The 19448-nt window shown below is 47.7% G+C and overlaps 1 protein-coding gene across 4 annotated transcripts in view; it reads right to left on the minus strand.

Annotated features, from left to right (window-relative positions):
• Positions 1-19448, minus strand: part of FANCM (FA complementation group M) — a 59041-nt gene that overhangs the window by 6161 nt on the left and 33432 nt on the right. For all 4 annotated transcript variants that reach the window (XM_058026935.1, XM_058026934.1, XM_058026937.1 and 1 more), the window contains exons 12-19: positions 15951-16108; positions 14898-15044; positions 4250-6047; positions 3472-3551; positions 3304-3372; positions 2729-2839; positions 906-1062; positions 30-136 (exon numbers count right to left, since the gene is read on the minus strand). In XM_058026935.1, coding sequence (XP_057882918.1) covers positions 30-136; positions 906-1062; positions 2729-2839; positions 3304-3372; positions 3472-3551; positions 4250-6047; positions 14898-15044; positions 15951-16108 — 2627 coding nt within the window. The remainder of the gene's footprint in view (positions 1-29; positions 137-905; positions 1063-2728; positions 2840-3303; positions 3373-3471; positions 3552-4249; positions 6048-14897; positions 15045-15950; positions 16109-19448) is intronic.

Below are 19448 nucleotides of genomic sequence, written 5' to 3' on the forward strand. Positions count from 1 at the left end.
TTGTGATATAGAAGACAGCAGCTCCCCACCTGGGAGAAGATGGCCGAGGGGTTGAAGGGCCTGTGCACCATCTGGTAGCGGCTGCCGAGGGCGGGGCTGCGCACAGAGCTCAGGTACACTGCCCTCATCTCGCTGTCTGCAGGGCACGGGAGAGACAGGAACGCAGGGTTAGTGCTGAGACAATGCTCCATCCACACTGTCACACTGTGTTCCTTCATGGTTTCCCAAAAGCCTGCATTTCCCAAAGCAACCATCTCCAGCCCTCTCTAGAAATCCCAACGCCCAGGATTACGGACGAAGGAGGGCAGGGACTGGGAAGGAATTCCCAGATACTGGGATGGACTTCCTAGAGCAGCTGTGGCTGCCCCTGGATCCCTGGCAGTGCCCAAGGCCAGGCTGGACACTGGGGCACCCTGGGACAGTGGGAGGTGTCCCTGCCGTGGCAGGGGTGGCACTGGAAGGTTTTCAATGTCCCTTCCCACCCAAACCATTATTGAATTCCAAGTGTACCCAGCCTGTGTCATGAAAGCTGCCATTCCATCCCAGAATATCCTGAGCTGGAGGGTCCACAGGATCATCCCAGCCCCATCCCTGCCCAGATCCCCAACAACCCCACCCTGGGCATCCCTGGCAGTGCTGCCCAAACCCCCCTGGAGCTCTGGCAGCCTCAGGCTGTGCCCATTCCCTGGGCAGCCTGGGCAGTGCCAGCACCCTCTGGGGAAGAACCTTTCCCTGACATCCATGCCAAACCTCCCCTGGCCCAGCCCAGCTGCTCCCTCAGGATGCAGGAGGTTTCCAGGCTGGCAGAGCCCCGGATGCTGTGGCAGGGGCAGCTCCTGAGCCCGGGTGAGGAGGTCACAGCTCCCGTGTCCCACCCCAGGGATGCTCTGGAGCTCCCCACTCACCGTTGAGGGCCTGAGTGGGTTCCCCTTCATCATCGAGGAACCGGGCCAGGGACGGGCTGAGCTCCTCCCCGGCGCCGTCGCTCTCGTCCGAGGAGATGCCCTCAGCATCCAGCAGGGACAGCTCGGCCTCCTCCTGCAGGAACTGCCTGCCTGCAGCCTGCACACACAGCAGGGCAATCACAGCTGCCCCCATCAGCCAGCACTGCCCCGAGAGCTCTGCCCGAGCCACCCCAGGGCTCCACCTGGGCAAGGGCATCGCTGCTGGGGCAGGGGATGGCACGGGCACAGCGCCCAGCTCAGAGTGCCCAGCACACACAGTGCGTCACTCTGCAACTCATAAATCCAGTTTTACTCATCTCCTGTGCTTTCAAAAATCCAGTTGGATTTAGGATTCCTCCAAACTCAAGCGCAGCAGGAATTTCAGACACAGACCCCACCCTGGTGTGCCCTTTTCTGCTCAGGATTTAGGACTCAACAAACAATGAATCCCTCAGATGGTGCAGCTCAGTCCAGGGAAGATGCGACACTTCCCTTGCGAGTGCAGTGCAGGAGACGTGATGCTAAATTCCATCAAAACCAGGCAACAAAACACTCCCAAGGTCGTACACAGAAACCAAAATTAATTCAGGAAGGTGTTTTGCCCGAGATATTTTACATTAAGTTCATTTTTCTCCTGTAATTTCAGCTATAAAGTACTAAAGTAAAACATCAAATTAGCCCCAAAAATATTATGTATCTCCATGGCTCCAAGAGCATGGTTTGTTTACCATGAAACAGATACCATAAGAGAAGTCTTAATAATGAAGACTATTGTTAAAAAATTTTAAAGTGTCCAACATATTGTGCCCTGGAGCCCTGATTATGGCAATTTCTGCCCAGTGAAACCACAGCCATAAATATTTGAGAGCTTTTTAGTTTCAGTAAGTCTGGTGCTGCCTCCCCTCCTGCCTCCATTCCTGCTGAAGTGTTAAACATTGAGCTGAGATTTAACACTTGGGATTGAGGGACCCTTGCTGCCTTAAACGTCCAGGGCTGAGGCCATTAGTGGGGATCATTCATGTGAGCAAGCAGCCCAATCCTGATGATGATGATGATGATAACAATAAAATTTTATTGTAGTTATTGCTGTTATAAAATTATTATTATTATCATTATCATCAATAATAATTTTTTATTTTGTTAAAAATATTTAAATATTATAGATTATTATAGTATAACATACAATCCCAGAATACCCTGTTCTGGAAGGGGTTCACAGGGAATATAATAAAATATAATGAATACAATATAATAAAATATAAGAAATATAATATGTATAATGAATATACCATAATAAATATACTATACTATACTATGCTAAATATACTATACTATAATATACTATAATATACTATAACAAATAGACAAAATATAATATAATATAATATAATATAATATAATATAATATAATATAATATAATATAATATAATATAATATAATATAATATAATATAATATAATATAATATTATTATATATTATTATATATTATTATATATTATTATATATTATTATATATTATTATATATTATTATATTATATTATATTATATTATATTATTTTTACTATAATTTGGAATATTATTACTTTTTTTTTCCTTTCTGGACAGGACCCTGACTCCTCTCAGGGCATCCCTCGAGCTGCCCTCTGAGCTGTTCTCTGGTGTCACAGCTGTCCCCCAGCCCTGCAGTCCCCTCTGCCCCCAGGCCCTCTCCCCAGCACTCCCAAATTCCAGCTGCTGCAAAGCTGAGCTCCGTGTCCCTGGGGGGACACAGTGCCACCCACCTTGGCTGTCCCACAGCTCCTGGCACGTTTGGCTCCTCCTGGCTGGGGCCTGGCCCTGGAGCTGCTCCTGCCCCTCTGGAAATCCCCACTGTCCTCACTGGAGGTGTCTGACTGCAAAGGGAGCACACAGAGTGAGCAAGGGACCATCCCAGGAGTCACTGAACCCCAGCCTGGCTGGGTGGGAAGGGACATGAAAGCTGCTCCAGAGCCATGGGCAGGGACACCTTCAATAACAGGGCAGGAAAATGGGATTTGGATGAAAAATCAGCTCAAAGGTGCCATGAATTTGCTTTTTTTTGGTTCAAAGCTCTGTGGCAGGCAGGTTATTTCACCCTTCCTGGCTGTCAAACAACAGCTCCAGAGTCACCAAAGCCCCAATCCTGGCAGTGCCCGAGGCCAGGCTGGACACGGGGACAGTGGGAGGTGTCCCTGCCACGGCAGGGCTGGCACTGGGGGGACTTTGAGGTCCCCCCCACCCAATGCACTGTGGGATCCTGTGAAGTGTGGAGACCCTGGGAGGGAACAGAAGGGAAGCACGAGTGGGTTCCCATTATTTCTCCCCATTCTTTGCTGACCACGCTGGGAGGGCGCCGGCGTTTCCTGGTGACCCGAGCTGGAGACTCCAGGTCGCTCTCATCCATCCCCTGTGGGAACAGCATCAACATCAGTGCACACAGAGTTTGTGTTTGGCTGCCTACATTGCCATTTTGCTTCTCTTGTCTATTTTTTCCTCTAAAACTCACATCAGGAGACTTCAAAACGTTATTTTTTATCCTTTTTTTCCTCTGGAAAACAATCTCTTCCTCGCTGTCACTGCTGGGTCCTGCAGAAAACAGAATAAACAACATTCACCAGAATTGCACAGTTCCCAACACAATTTTGTTAGAGCTGAGCAATCAAACCCTGCCTCTCTCAGAAAAGCACCTCCAAAGGAGATTATTTATTGATCTACAGCGCAAATATTGTTCTCTTCAGCCTTGTTAATCAAAAGAGATAATCTCCAGCTGGGATGGACAATAAATCCTGCTTCCCTGGAGAGCCCTGGGGGGAAGTGATTTCCCCAGGCAGCAGAGGCAGGAAAAGGGAAGAGAAAGCAGGACACCAAGAGAAGAAGCCATTAAAAGTTGAGCAAGAGCCAGAGTTGTGGCAGCACTTTGTGGCACAAATCCCTGTGACAGCAGCGACTGGGGCTGCACATGTCCCTGCCACAGAGGGCACAGAGCTGGAGCCAGGCTAGGAGGGCTGGGAATGTTCCCTGGAGAGGAGAAGGCTCCAGGCAGAGCTCAGAGCCCCTGGCAGGGCCTGAAGGGGCTCCAGGAGAGCTGCAGAGGGACTGGGGACAAGGGATGGAGGGACAGGAGCCAGGGAATGTCCCCTCATTGACCCAACTTCAGCATCTCAGCCATTCCTCCTCTTCCTTCCAGCCCTCCCACCTCAGCCATAAAACCAAAGTGAGGATCCAAAAGATCCTGGACCCTTCCAAACCACGAAGGTCTGACTCCTGTCCCACCAAATTCCTACCTGCAGCATGGGATCCATGGAGTTTGGTGTTCTCCAGGCTTTCTGTCCTTCCTGGAGGGGAATCCAAGGCTGATCTCCCAAAGTTCTGCCTCCATGGGCTCTCTTTGACTTGATCTACAGGAGGCACCTCTGGAATTTTCTCCCTGGCATTCGAGAAGACTTCCATAGAAATTCTTTTGACAGCTTTGATATTCACACCCTTCCTGCTCGCTGGGGTCAGAAGTGCTGAAGGCAAAGGTTCAGGGGGTTCCCTTCCCCTCCTGCTGCCTCCTGACTCGAGCACAGCCCCTGCAGCCGGAGCACCCTCGGCCCCTTCCCTGCCATTCCTGCCCCTGCTCTGGTGTGACAACGGTGTGGACACGTGCCTGCTCTCCAGCCTCCTGCAGTCCCACCCTGGGGAGGTTTCCAGCCTGCAGCCATCCCTCAGGGGTGTTCTGGCACTCCCCAGGGCTCTGTTCAGTGTGGGGTCACCAGCACTCCTGCTCTCCTCAGGGCTCTCGTCCCCGCTGTCCTCCAGGGAGAAGCCCAGGTCGAAGGTGACAGAGAACAGGTCCTGGGAGCAGTCGTAGGGATCATCCTTCTGCAGGGCCACTGCTGATGTCCCCATGGGTTCCCTGCAGGGCTGGGTGGGGCTCACACGGGCCAATTCCCTGCCTGGCTCCCCCTCTGCCCCAGCTGGAGCTGCCCTGGCTGCAGGCTCAGTGCTCACGGCGCTGCCCTCGCCCGTGCCCTCACCAGCCTCGTCCTCAAACAAATGCAGACTCTGCTCCTCACCAGGAACTTCAAGGGCAGCCTCTGCTGTGTCCTTGGGAAGGAAAGGCTCCTTTGCAGGGCCGTTTGCCAGGGGCTGGTCCCTGCTGGGAGTGTTGTTTGGGATTTCAGGGAATTCCTCGTTGTCAAACAGGCCATCAAAGCTGTCATTCCAGAGCTGCTCCTCTTCAACAGCAGCAGCCTTGGCAGATGACACAGTTTTGGACAAACGGGGACTTCTTGAGGCACAGGGTTCCCTTGGAACTGTCGCTTCGGGATTCTCCAGGAGCAGCAGGGAAGGATCAGGTTTTGGGGATGTGGGGGAGACTCTGTCCTGCAGTGCCTCTGAGTGAGAATCAGGGAGAACTTCTGGGGAAGGAGATCTTGTTCCCTCCTCTCTCATCAGGCTCTCCAAACCCTCCAGTTCATCCCCAGAGGGAGGGGACTGTGACAAAAGCCTTTGCACCTGGGAAAATGTTTGTTCCAGCCCTGGGGGCTCCTGGGATGGCCCGGGGAGGGTGAAGGAATCCCTGCAGGATTCAGGGAGATAAAACAGGTCTGAGGCCACAGGGGAGGTCTCGTACCCTGAGTCCCTGTGGAACCTCCCCAGGGCCCCACAGGCCTCACCTGCAGGGCTGTTCTCCTGTGCTGCTGGACTGGCAGGACCTTCAGAGCCGTCACTGTTGTCACACAGGTCAATAAATGCATTTAAATCAAATGTCACCTCCATCCCCTCGTCCTTGTCACTGCCTGGGTGAGAGGGGCCAGGCACAGCAAGCCTTGTTCCTGAGGGAGGGGCAGGGGGGTCCTGAGGCACCACAGGCACTTCCTCACTGAGCCCGGGGGCTCTTCTGGGAGCCTTGGCTTTGGTTCTTTTAAAGGTGGCAAAGAAGTCACTCCCATCATCACCTGCATCAGGAGGGAATGGTTTGGGTTTGGACTTTGCCAGGTCTTTCCTGGAGCAGCGACCTCTCCTTTTGTTCCCTGGAATGTTCACGTCTTCCATCCTGAGGTGAGGCTGGAGCTCCTGCTCATAGCTGCAGTCTCCCTGGGGACACAGGGCACAGGTTACCAGAGGCACACCCAGGGCTGCTCACAGCCTGTTCCCAACAGGGATGAGGGTTTTGTTCTCCTGCAGAACTTCCCACAGACTCTGAATCAACTTCTCATGATATAAATCTGCTGTTCCAAAGGCAACCAGCTCTGTTAAACATGCACAGTGGACCTGGACATGGAGGGTCTGAACAGAACAATTATTTTTTGGCAGTTCAGGCAGATGAATCCCTGGATTCCTCAATCACTGAAATTACATGAGGTACCTTTAGAGAGGGTGAGAAAAATGACTTTATAATTAGAGATTGGCTTGTCTGAAGATATTTCTGGAAGCAAGATCCAAAGCCACCTTGCAGGAATTTGAAGACTGATCCCTGACAGGGTTGGGGATCCTGCAGCAGGCAAAGCAAACTGTGCATTATTAACAGATTTTGTCATTAATCATCATCATCATCATCAACATCATCATCATCATTTCAACACCAATTTCACACAGATGCTGATGCTTAAACCATCCATTCGTAAAGATATCCAAAAAAACTCCAAGTCTGGATTTTTTAACTAAAGCTGCCTTAGGAGAAGGCTTAATAAAAACAGTGAGGAAAAGAATTGTCACAAGAGGGCTTTAGGATGATTTTGATCTGGCAGGTTGTAAATAATTTGTTTACCTCAAGCCTGGCCAGAACACAGACTCAAAACATGGAATTCTTTGTGTGAAAAGCAAGAGGAACAGCAGCCCTGGTTCCAGTTCAGTGCCCAGGTGTCACCTGAGCAGAGGAGCACTGCAGTGACAATAACGGGGCTGATAAGGGTCTGCTGGGGTTTATCTCAGGAGCAGCTGCCCCCTGCACAAGGGCTCAATTCAAGCACTTCAGTGTTACACAAACACGACAGAAATTAAATGGATTAAGGATTAATTAGCTGCCAAACCACTGAACATGAGTGAAACAGGAGGAGGTGCTGTCCCTGTTCACCCCACACAGTTCTGAGAGTGCAGCACTGATCAGGCTTGGTCTAATGTTGTCCTGCAACCCAAAATCAACCAAAGTACAACCCCAAAACCTACAAACCTCAAAATCAACCAAAGTACAACCCCAAAACCTACAAACCCAGAATTAACCAAAGTACAACCCCAAAACCTACAAACCCAGAATTAACCAAAGTACAACCCCAAAACCTACAAACCTCAAAATCAACCAAAGTACAACCCCAAAACCTACAAACCTCAAACTCAAACAACACCAAAACCTACAAACCCAAAATAAAACTACAAGCCCTAAACCCTCCAAACCCAAGCCAAATCAAACTAAAACTCCCAAAACCTACAAACCTAAACACAATCAAACTACAAACTCTAAAACTTACAAACCCCAAACTCAAACTACAAGCCTCAAAACCTCCAAACTCCAACTCCCAAACCCAATCAAAATACAACCCCTAAATGCTACAAACCCAATCAAACTACAACCCCCAAAACCTCCAAACCCCAATGAAACTACAATCTCCAAGCCCAATCCAAGTACAACCCCCTAAACCTACAAATCCCAAACCCAAACTAAACCCCCAAAACCAATCCAAATACAACCCTCAAAACCTACAAATTCAAAACTACTCTAACACAACCCCTAAAACCTACAAATGCAAACCCACTCAAATACAACCCCGAGAACCTACAAACCCAAAACCACTCAAATACAAGCCCAAACCCTACAAATTCAAACCTACTCAAATACAACCTCAATACCTACAGACTCAAAACCATTCAAACACAACCCCTAAAACCCACAAATCCCAAACTAATGGAATTGCCAGAGCAGCTGTGGCTGCCCCTGGATCCCTGGCAGTGCCCAAGGCCAGGCTGGACATTGGGGTTGGAGCAGCCTGGCACAGTGGGAGGTGTCCCTGCCATGGCAGGGGTGGATGGGATGGGTTTGAGGTCCTTTCCCACCCAACCTTTCTGGACTGTGGGATCCCAGCACAGGCAGCAGGATCAGCGAGGAACTTCCCAGGAATGTCCCCCCAGACCCCAGAGTGCTGAGAGAGGAGCTCAGCCCTGCTGGAGCCTGGCAGTGCTGCTGGGGCCAGGGACAGCCCAGAGCCAAATTTAGCATCGAGGGCAGAGCTGGGTGACCTGCTTTGGGCTCAGGGCTTGTGTAACTGCCCCACTTCCACCCAAACACTTTCTCCTGCACAAAACACCCTGTCCCAGCCAGGCCACCCCGTGCTGGGACACTGAAAGGGCCCTTCTGGGATTGGCCTCAACGTGCACAAATGGGGAACCTTAAATTACCTGCCCAGCTCCCCTCTAACCCAGAGCTGCAGGGTGTACCAGCTCCTGAGAAAATAGGTCAGGAGCAGGAAAACAGCTCTGGGATTATTGTACTCAATCAATGAGCCTGCCTGCACTCACTGATTCCCTTTAAAAAACAAAATATGCTTTAGCAGAGGGAATAGGAAGAGAAAATGAAAATCCTAATACTAAATATAATAACAATAATAATAACAATAATAATAACAATAATAATAATAATAATAATAATAATAATAATAATAATAATCCATGTATTATATACCATATTATATTATTATATATAATATTATTATATGATATGATATGATGATATAATATAATATAATATAATATAATATAATATAATATAATATAATATAATATAATATAATTAATATAATAATGCTGTTTATAATATATAATATATTATATAATATATATTACATTATATTATAACTAATGATAATATTATTATAAGAACTATAACTATAGAGTTATAAAGCTATATATATAGCTATATAACAATAACTATATAGTTATTATAATAACCATAATATCATTTTATATTATAGTTATAATACTATATAAGCTATCAAATTATTTATTTTACTGAATTGTAATAGTATAGATTATAATAATATGTGATTATATTAATATTATATAGTATTATATATAATATATATAATATTAATAGTATAAATTGTAATATTATGTTATATCAATATTATATATTTTAAATTTAATTGTTGATATGTAAATAGATGTGTTTATATTAATTATACTCATTCTGGTTCCCTGTATATAAATTTAATGCATCAAGTAGCAAAATTGCAGTTACCTTCTCTCTCATCATGAACTGCTTTGGATGCACATTTTCTAACAAGATTCCTCTGCCTGATGGAACCCTGGTTATGCTGCTGATTGAAAACTCAGGATAAACCCACAGACAGCTAAAATGTGGATTTCTAACAGGTAAAGCCTGAGTGAAACCCTGCAGAATTCCCCTTTGTGTGCTCTGGCCAAGCAGAAGCCGCTCCTCACCCAAACCCTCCCAGCCCTCCCCATCCCCTCCTGAACAGCTTTGGGCTCCTTTCCAGCCCAAAGCTCCCTGTGACTCCCGGAGTTTGTTCTGAACGTTTCCCATCATTTCCCAGCACTGCTGCCCTGGGGCACTGACAGGCCCTGCCCGCAGCCCTGGTGCCCTGTGCGTGCCCTGTGCGTGCCCTGTGCGTGCCCTGCTCCCCTCCCGAGCTCTGCCTTCACTCACCAGCCCCTCCAGGAACTGCAATCCATCCCTGCCCGCAGCCCTGGTGCCCTGTGCGTGCCCTGCTCCCCTCCCGAGCTCTGCCTTCACTTACCAGCCCCTCCAGGAACTGCAACCCATCCCTGCCCGCAGCCCTGGTGCCCTGTGCGTGCCCTGTGCGTGCCCTGCTCCCCTCCCGAGCTCTGCCTTCACCCACCAGCCCTTCCAGGAACTGCAACCCATCCCTGCCCCAGCACTGCTCCCTGTCCAGAACACACTGCAGGGCAAAAAGCACTGTCAAAACCTTGGTTTTGGAGGTTTAAGTGTATTACAGGAGATGATCTTTAACGATTTATTTAGTTGGGTCATGGAAGGAGCCTGAGGGACACAGAAACCCCAATTTCCTTCTACCAAACTGAGATAATTCTCTCCCTAATGGCATCACGTTACTGATGGATCTGCTCATTCTCTTGGGTTTTGCTTTCTGCTACCCAATAAAAACAGCCTTAGATCCCTAAAAAGAAAGATGGTCACAAAACTCAGGGTGTGAGCCCTGGCAAATATTGGATCAGTAAAGAGGTCAAAGAGTGAATGTTCAAGAACATCAGGAAATAAATGAGGTGCCCAGAGAAGCTGTGGCAGTGCCCAGGGCCAGGCTGGACAGGGCAGAGCAGCCTGGGACAGTGGGAGGGGTCCCTGCCATGGCACTGGGTGGGATTTAGGGTCCCTCCAACCCAAACCATTCCAGGATTCCATACTAACAATCCCATTTGGTGAGAACATGCCCTGCCCCTGCTCTCTTTGTCACTGGCATGGCAGAGCTGGAAGCTGAGGGCAGGGATCCATGGAGTGGCTGGGGTTGGACCATCCCAAATCACTGTGACTCCTCTGCTCTCACTGGGAGCACATCCCCAGCCCCAGGAAAAGCACCCAGCACCTGCAGTTCCAGGTCTAAACAACCCAGCCCTAGTCTCAGTTAATGCTTGAATTTAGAAAATTTGGCAACAAGGTCAGAAGAAGCAACTCAAAGGAACTACCTGAATTGGAGAGCTGAGATTTTGGGGCTCCCTGGCACCTCACCCTCCAAAACCAGTCCAAACCCTTCCACCTTCTCTGGAATCAGAGGTTTTGACACATCTCAGAAGAGGATTTTAATCAGAGAGAATTTATGGGCAATGAGGGCCTAAAAAACCCAGATAAAACCATTCACTGGCCTTATTTGAACCATTTTTAACTTTCCATTCAGGGTCTCCTGAGAAAAAAAGTCCAGGTGGCTGAAAACACTAAATTTTCCCCCAAGACATATCTGATTTAAAACTCCAAAGGCTTGGGAAGCCTTTTCAGGTTCACTGGGATTGCAGAGTGTCCTGGGAATGTTTTCCTTGCTGGCAGAGGATCCCCTGAGGCAGCCCCAGCCAGATGACAAATGACAACTGAAATTAAATAAAATAAATTTCAATAAAATCCCAGAGCTGAAATTTGAATAAAATTTAATTAAATTTAAATAAAATTCCAGAGCCAGCAACTCCAGGGTCATCCCAGGGTTAGGAGACGTGTCCCTCCCAAGTTATCTGGGGTGAGAGGGTGAAAAACTGAGTCAATCCCAAAGATTTGGGGATTTATTTTGTTTTCCTTGTGCAAACTCTGAGTTCCCACTGCCAGCTTGGAAATGGGAAAGCTCCAGAGTGACCCTCCCATCTGGACACTAAAATGAAGCATTCCTCCTTCTCTCCTAAGGAAAAACAAAGCACTGGCACTTCCCTCTCCCTGGGAAACCTGGACAAATATCATCCCCCTCCAAGGCTGCCCAGCCTTATTTCCAAATAGCACAATTTAATTTGCAAAAAATGCTTAAAAGAGATGGAATAATTTTGCAGAAGGACAACTTGATTTGTTCCCATCCTGCACCAAAGATCCCCCTGGGAGTAAATCCCCCCTCTGCCCCACAGGCGTTGCTGTAGCAATAAAGCCCCCAGGGCATTAAAGGCTTTGTTGGATGTGCCTTTTCCAGGGGTCACATCTGGGCCTTCTTTGACTTTTTTATTTTCTTTTGACTGGGCCAACTTCTTCTTTTAAGAGATTTTAAGAGCATATAAAAACTTTTTTTGTTTTTGCCAATCATTATCACTTCATCTATTAAAAAAAAAAAAAAGCACCTTTAAATTGACTTTGTTAAGCTATTATACAAAATATAAATAATAATATAAAATACAAATTTTTTGAATCACTGAATGAGTACAAGGAAAGGAAAGCCACACATCAATGAATTTCTTCTCTAACAGAAAATACCCAAAAAACCACACAAATGATTCTTATGCTGGCTTGTTTTGTCATGACAAATCTCTGAATGAAATTCTGCCCAAGAAATACTTGAGCAGAAATTTCCAGATCATTTCATTATTCACAGTAAAATAATGATTGGCCTGATTTTATGTTTCATCTCCCAGTAAGAAAATCATCAATAAAACTGTGCTTTGAGGTCCCCTCTCTCAGGTATTTAAGGAAAGAGCTGTGACCTGTATTGGTGTTAAACCCTCTGTTCATTAAGCACCGTAAATGAACGTCACAGATCAGCTGGGTGTAATTAGCCATGCAATATTTATAGCAGGAACCTGATGCACAGCACATCCATGCAAACCCTTCCACCAGAGCATCATGGAAGGGTTGGAAAGGATCTCAGATCCCATCCAGTGCCACCCCTGCCATGGCAGGGACACCTCCCACTGTCCCAGGGTGCCCCAGTGCCCAGCCTGGCCTTGGGCACTGCCAGGGATCCAGGGACAGCCACAGCTGCTCTGGCAATTCCAGCCCAGCCAGGAATTCCCAATTCCCAATCTCCCACCCATCCCTGCCCTCTGGCACTGGGAGCCATTCCCTGGCTCCTGTCCCTCCATCCCTTGTCCCCAGTCCCTCCGCAGCTCTCCTGGAGCCCCTTCAGGCCCTGCCAGGGCTCTGAGGAGCCCCAGGACCTTTCTCTCCTCCAGGTGAACATTCTGAATTCCAGTGGGAACATCCCCAGCCTTGGGAGCACTGTCAGTGCCTCCCAGGAAGGCAAGGATGACTTCAGGGAATGTCACTGAACCTCTCAGACAAGAGCTCGGTGTCAGAGCAGCCTGATCACATCAGATCCCATCAGATCAGGACACTGCTGCCTCTTCCCCTTTTGTGGAACACTTTTGGTGTCCCTGGACCGGCACCAGCTGGTTCAGTGTAAGAAGGAGCCCAGGAAGCTCTGGAGTTAATTTCAAACCCTGGTGTCAGTGCTGACTCCAGCCCTGCCAGTGCTTTATTTCTCCCTGAGAGGCTCCAAAGGGTGAGTGTCACCTTGTGTCACCTCCTGTGCTCTGGGGCACCCTGGGCACACCAGGGACACCCTGGGAGGAAGGTGAGGAACGAGGAAGCTCCACACGTGCACCTCTGCCCGCTGGAACAAATGGAGCAGGCTGGAGGCCAAGCCAGCTGGGGCTCACCCCAGACAAAAGGAGGCTCAGGGGCACCTGCTGATTCTGGAACCATTTCCCTCCTCCTGACATCTCAAGCTGCACCAAGGGAAATACAGCTTGGATATCAGGGAAAAGTTTTTACAGAAAGGGGGATAAAGTTCTGGAATGGCTGCCCAGGGAGGTGGTGCAGTCCCCATCCCTGGGTGTGTTTAACAGAGCCTGGATGTGGCACTGGGTGCCAGGGTTCAGTCAAGGTGTTGGGGCTGGGTTGGACTCCATGATCTCAAAGGTCTCTCCCAACCCGGTCATTCTGTGATTCTGGGAGTTTGGGGGAGTTCTGGGAATTCCCAGGAACTGGGGAGGTGCTGGAGTCACCATCCCTGGATGTGGCACTGGGTGCCAGGGTTCAGCTGAGGCGCTGGGGCTGGGTTGGATCTTGAAGGTCTCCATGATCATGAAGGTCTCTCCCAAGCTGGGCATTCTGTGAATTCTGTCCCATCCCTGCCCTCTCCCCCTGCAAGGTGTCCTTGGCCCCAGCTGGGGACAGGGACTGTCAGAGTGTGGGAAATGGATTTGTAAAAATTCTCCAAGCCTGACAGAAGGCTCACACAGTGTACATCTGTATATAAACCTTGAAATAAGAAATGCTAGCTTAAAAGTACCATAGAATAAAACAGAAACTGTTGAAAAAAATTAAACTAGAAACAAGTTTCAAAGGATGGCCTTACAAATAAGACTAAATACCTTAGAGAAATAGAACTATGAAAAATGCATTATAGTAAGACCTACAAAGAGTAATTTTAGACAATTAACTTTAAGGCATTTACAATATAGTGTAGCTACAGCTGATAGGCCAAGAAACACTTAGAGTGTATTGTAATTAAGAAATAGTTGACTTATAATTGTGATAGCATGAATTATAACATCTGTATTGTCTCACTCTTCTGATGAGACTGAAAATAAAATAAAAGTTTTTAAAACACGTCAGTTGCCCCATCTCTGGGTCAGAAAAAGGTAAAATCCAACATCAGAGGAGTCAGGAATGTCTCTGGTGGGATGGAGAAGCTTTTCTGAGCTGGCCAGGTCGGATCACAGCCTCCCTCTCACACCCCAGGAGCACAACCACAATGTCTCCATTCTCCTCCTTGATTAGCCCTGGTATTATTCAGCAAACTCTGGCAGCTTAGCAACAGCTTCTGATGACCTAAAAAACCTCCACGTGCTGAAAGGCAACATTTGGGGAGCTCAGCTGGAGGGAAACATAAGGAGGTGAACCACTGAAGCCTCCATCCACCTCTGCACCCCCTTACTTGTGCCTTCCAGAGGGATTTCTGTATCCATCCCTGTCAGAAAACAAAATTCCCGTCTCCCAAACAGTTCCCATCCATGTTTGTTTGGCTTAGCTCCTCTTATCCCTTAATTCTTAGGAACAATTGGCTTTTCAGTTCATAAAAACAAGCTCAAAAAGCCTAAAATAAATCCCCTAAAACAGGCCATGGGCTCCTGCATGACTTTTCTGTCAGCTTTTGATGTACACACAATGCCAAACTCTTCCCAAGTCCTGGAATAGCTCTGATATCCCTCGTGGTGGCTTTGCTCCTTGGCATTTGCAGCTCCTGTATTTCATGTCATTCTGTCACACACTGATACTGGAATCCATTCAGAAAAGACTGATTTAAGGGTGGTTTTTTTATCCCTTTTTTAAACAGTTTCTGTGGAAAAGATTAGGAATCACAGCACAGCAGTGAGAGACATTTTTAAACAAGATTAAATACACGTAATTAGTTTCACAATTACTGTTTTTTTTAGATTTTTCATTATTTTTAAACTATTCCAGCTGTGCATTCAGCCCCTGGGCAAGTTTCTTACCTGCTGGTGCCTCATCAGCTCCATCATCTCCATGGCCCTGATGAAGAGGTGACAACGATCCGAGTGATCCACCAGGGATGTGGGCAGAGCCTGATTCTGCCAAACGCTCCACTCAGACAGGGAGAGCTCCTGAGCTGCCCCCTCCTTCTGCAGGGGAAATCGGGATGGGAAAGGACATTTTCAGCAGGGAATTCTTTGCTAAACCTCGCTGTCAGGGACAATTGTAGCAGACAACTTTTATGAAAAATCCTTTCCTTAAGATTTTTCCTCCTGAGGAGCTGAGAGGCCTCAGGAACAAAATGCAAACAATGGTTATCTGCTGCTGTGGAATGCAACAGGTGCAGCTGTGATTGGTCTCATGGGGTTGTTTCTAATTAATGGCCAATCACAGTCAGCTGGCTCAAACTCTCTGTCTGAGCCACAAACCTTTGTTATCATTCTTTCAGAATCCATGTTTAGCCAGCCTTCTGATGAAACCTTTTCTTCTATTCTTTTAGTATAGTTTTAATGTAATTTATATCATAAAATAATAAATCAGCCTTCTGAAACATGGAGTCAGATGCTTGTCTCTTGCCCAATCCAAGAACCCCTGTGAACACCCTCACAACAATAAATACAGAAATGCACACAAGGATTTAAACATCTGGTCTGAAATAAAACCATCAGGAGCAACCTGGGCTAGGGGAAGGTGCCCAGCTGTCCCTGCCCAGGGCAGGGGGTGGAATGAGATGGGTTTAAGATCCCAAAACATCCTGGCACTCTGTGCATACAGCATCCTGCATGGAAATCTTAAAAACAGGAGCAGAACTTAATGGATACCAAGACTAACTAATATATTTTTAATTTATTGACCCAACTCTTAATTTACAGACCTAACTTTTTACTTACAGCCCCAACTTCAAAGACCCATTTCAAACATCCAATTTTTAAATTCTTTACCTCAAAAACCCACATATAAAACTCAAAAAGGCATTTTTATAACAGCCTTCCTTCAAATCCAGAGTTAAGTCTGGTATTTCCAGCATCCTTCAGGCCTCATTGCATGGAACTCACTGGTGTTTCCTCCAGGTTTTCCAAGGTTTCAAACTGAACTCGAGGCAATACTGGTTCCTTGATTCCATCACTTTCCTTAATCCTGTAGAGTCTGTCCCATATTTCAAACTCCTCAGGGGACAAGGACCAGCTCTCATGGGAGTTTGTTTGCTTTTGGCCTGTGGGGGGAAAAACAACAACAGGAAAATGTTACCTGCTGTAGGAAAAGGGATGCACAGAATGAAAAAACTCGGTGTGGTACCAGACACAAAAAATAAAATCTTCTCTGAGCCACAACCAAGAGCAGATGCAGAGAATCTGAATCCAGAGACAAGTATCCAAAGAGTGCTAATGTTTTATATGGATAAATATCATTAAACAGCTGGTTTGGGGCAGGGCATCACATAAAAATACAGAGAGATATAAATCACTCTCCCAAATAATGCCAAAGCCCTTCAACAGCCCTGGCTGGGAAGCGATTCCAAAGAATCAGAGTTGAGAATGGGATTGTGTTCAGGCCAGATGTGTGAAGCTGGGAGAAAAACAATGAAGGCATTTGCCAGGGTCTGGGGTGGACCTGCAGTCCAGGCTCTTTGGGGAATTAATGCCACAGAGGAGGAATCAGGATCTCTCAGTCCTGTCAAGGTCCAGCTGTCAGGGGCTGTGTCTGCACAGAGCAAACCCTGAGTCCTGCCCACGTCCTGTTCAGGAGAACCTGGAAAAATGAACCAATTCTGATGTTCCTACGGCCATCACTAAAACATCCCAGAAGATCAACACTGCTGTGGAGTATTTCTCACTCAAGTGTGGAGCTCACTTCCCTGAAGAGATAACACCCAGTCCAAGGAGCTGGCAGGGGAGGAAAAAGAGATCTGAAGGAAAAGGAAATAAGAACAATTCTCAGAGCAGGATTTGGAATCAGGGAACGTTGAGTGGGAAGGTGATGCCTCAGGTTCAGCTTTTCTATTTTCACATTCTGTGCTGCTTTAGTGTGAGGGTCTGGGCTCCATATCAGGGGAGGGTTCTGATGAGGTGCAGTTCTGAGCTCTGTGCACAGAGCAGGGAGACAAAACAATTCCTGCTCCAGCTGGGCACCAAGGACAAATGACCCAAATCTCAGCCCAGGAGCACAAACCCCGTGGGCTGGAGAGAGAAAAACAAGCAGGGTGGGACTGCCTGGGCTAAAGCTGGGATGGGACAATGAACTGCAAGGTGCAAATGGAGCAGAACTGATCCCAGGGACAGAGCCCGTGCCCGGCCGTGCATTTTGGGGCCATTTTGGTTCATCTTGGGTGCAGCCCTGGCTGGGCTCTGGTGCTGCCCAAGGTGGATGCATGGAGGAGATGCTTTGAATGAATCCCTGCTTTATTCTGGAGCTCCATCCAGCCTCTGCTCTGGGGCAGCCTCATCAGAGGGACCCACAGGGGTCACAGAATCAGGAATGACCTGGGTGGGAAGGGACCCACAAAGACCACCCAGCCCAAGCCCTGTCCCAGAGCCCCAACAATCCCACCCTGGGCATCCCTGGCAGTGCTGGCCACAGGCTCCTGGAGCTCTGGCAGCCTCAGGCTGTGCCCATTCCCTGTTCCTGAGTCCCTGTTCCAGCCAGCCCCACCAGGGCACGTGGGAACAGCAATGACTTCAGTGCTGTTCCAGCTGCCTGGGACAGGGACAAGATGATCCCCTGATACCAGCCCAGGTGAGCCATGCTGCAACCCTGCCAGGCAAGGAGCCTGCAGCAGCTGCCAGGGCCTGGGAACAGAGCATTCCCAGAGCTCTGGGCAGGATTGTGGCTGCCCACAGCATTTCCCAAACACAGAGAAAGAGGAACCTGGACAAACAGGAGCGCTGCCATCAGAGAATGGAGCACAGGGAGAACATTCCCATCCTCAGGGATGCTGATGAGGCTCAGGGATCAGGGCTGGCAATCAGCACGTCCTGCAGTCCCTGGCACAGCCTCTCCCCTCCATGGGAAGCAGCTGCTGCTGTCCCATGGGAGATTATCCTCCAGAACATTCCGAGTTAGGGATGCCAGGCCCTACCAGACACAAACACAGCACTCAAATCATCCACGTTATTTCCCTTGTTCTTCTCCAGAACTAATGCATTTTCACTGTTCTTGAAGTGGGAAGAGAGAAAGAATTAACCACAGGCAACTGGAAAGGCATGAAAACCCCACAGAGCAGGTGTTTAAACCCTAAAGCAGGTGTTGGCAATCTTAAAAAGTGAGTCCAAACCAATTATCATTAGGATAAAACCAGCAATTATAGAAAAAACATGAAATTGTAAAATCAAACAAAACCCACAGTTATTGACAAGTCAAAATTGATCCATCTGAAATGAGGGAGTAGAAGAATTGTGGAGAACCAGCAGAAGAATAAAGAAAATGAGATTTCATCTGGACAAAAGCAAAAAGAAAAAGGAATTACTGGTAGCTTGAAATGAGATTCAGCTTTGAGGAACAACAATATTAAAATACTCCTCATTTTAGCAAACTCTTAAGAAAAACCCCAAACAAACAAAATCCAAAAATCAGAGAGAAAAAAGAATATTAAAATACAAGAAGTTATATAAGAGGCTTATGAAGTAAAGGGATTTTTGGCTGCACTTTTTTAAGGAGAGCTCTGAAAACTGCAGGACACACTTGGTTAATGGTGGGACAGCACAAGATATTGGATCCTTCTGGAGCTGACAGACAAAAGTTATGGAGGAGGTTTTGAAGTGAAAGAGGGGTGTGAAATGAATAGAAATTGGATCAAATTAAGAAGAACAGGAAATGTGTATTTTTTCAGGTAATGAGTACCAGGACAAGAGGAAACAGCCTCAAGCTGTGCCAGGGAAGGTTCAGGTTGGACATGGGGCAGAATTTCCTCATGGAAAGGGTGGTCAGGCCTTGGACCTGCCCAGGGCAGGGCTGGATTGCCCATCCCTGGAGGGATTAAAGCCCTGTGCATGTGGCACTTGGGACATGGGGCACTGGTGGCCTGGGCACTGCTGGGGAATGGTTGCACTCAATGGACTCAGAGTTTTCCAACCTAAATGATTCCATTACTGTATTGATTTTGACAAGAAAATAAGGAGAATGTTTGACATTGCTGTGATAACTCAGCCCATGACAGCTCAGTTTCTGTCATGGAGAAACCTGAGGATGAACTGGACCTCAACAACAAAGTGAGAGCAGAGATAAGAACACACCCAGCTCACCCACTGCTGCCAGCTTCACTCATTTTTATCGTGGAACAGCACTAAAATGAAAAGAAAATGCAAAAGAGTCATCTCCTTTCTCTGTCCTCTTTTGGGTCACTAAAACCAGGAGCAGCCCCTGGTTCACCCAGTGAATGGGGGGATTCCACACAAGGGTGGTGCTCAGTGACCTGCCCAGGGCAGCCCTGGCTGGCAGGAGCAGCACAGAGCCCTGGTCACCTTGGGGACAGAGCCCTGGACACCCTGGGGACAAAGCCTGGGTCACCTTGGGTACAGAGCCCTGGTCACCCTGGGCACTGAGCCCTGGACACCCTG

Source organism: Melospiza georgiana, chromosome 6 (genome assembly GCF_028018845.1).
Source record: "Melospiza georgiana isolate bMelGeo1 chromosome 6, bMelGeo1.pri, whole genome shotgun sequence".
NCBI classification, from domain to species: domain Eukaryota; kingdom Metazoa; phylum Chordata; class Aves; order Passeriformes; family Passerellidae; genus Melospiza; species Melospiza georgiana.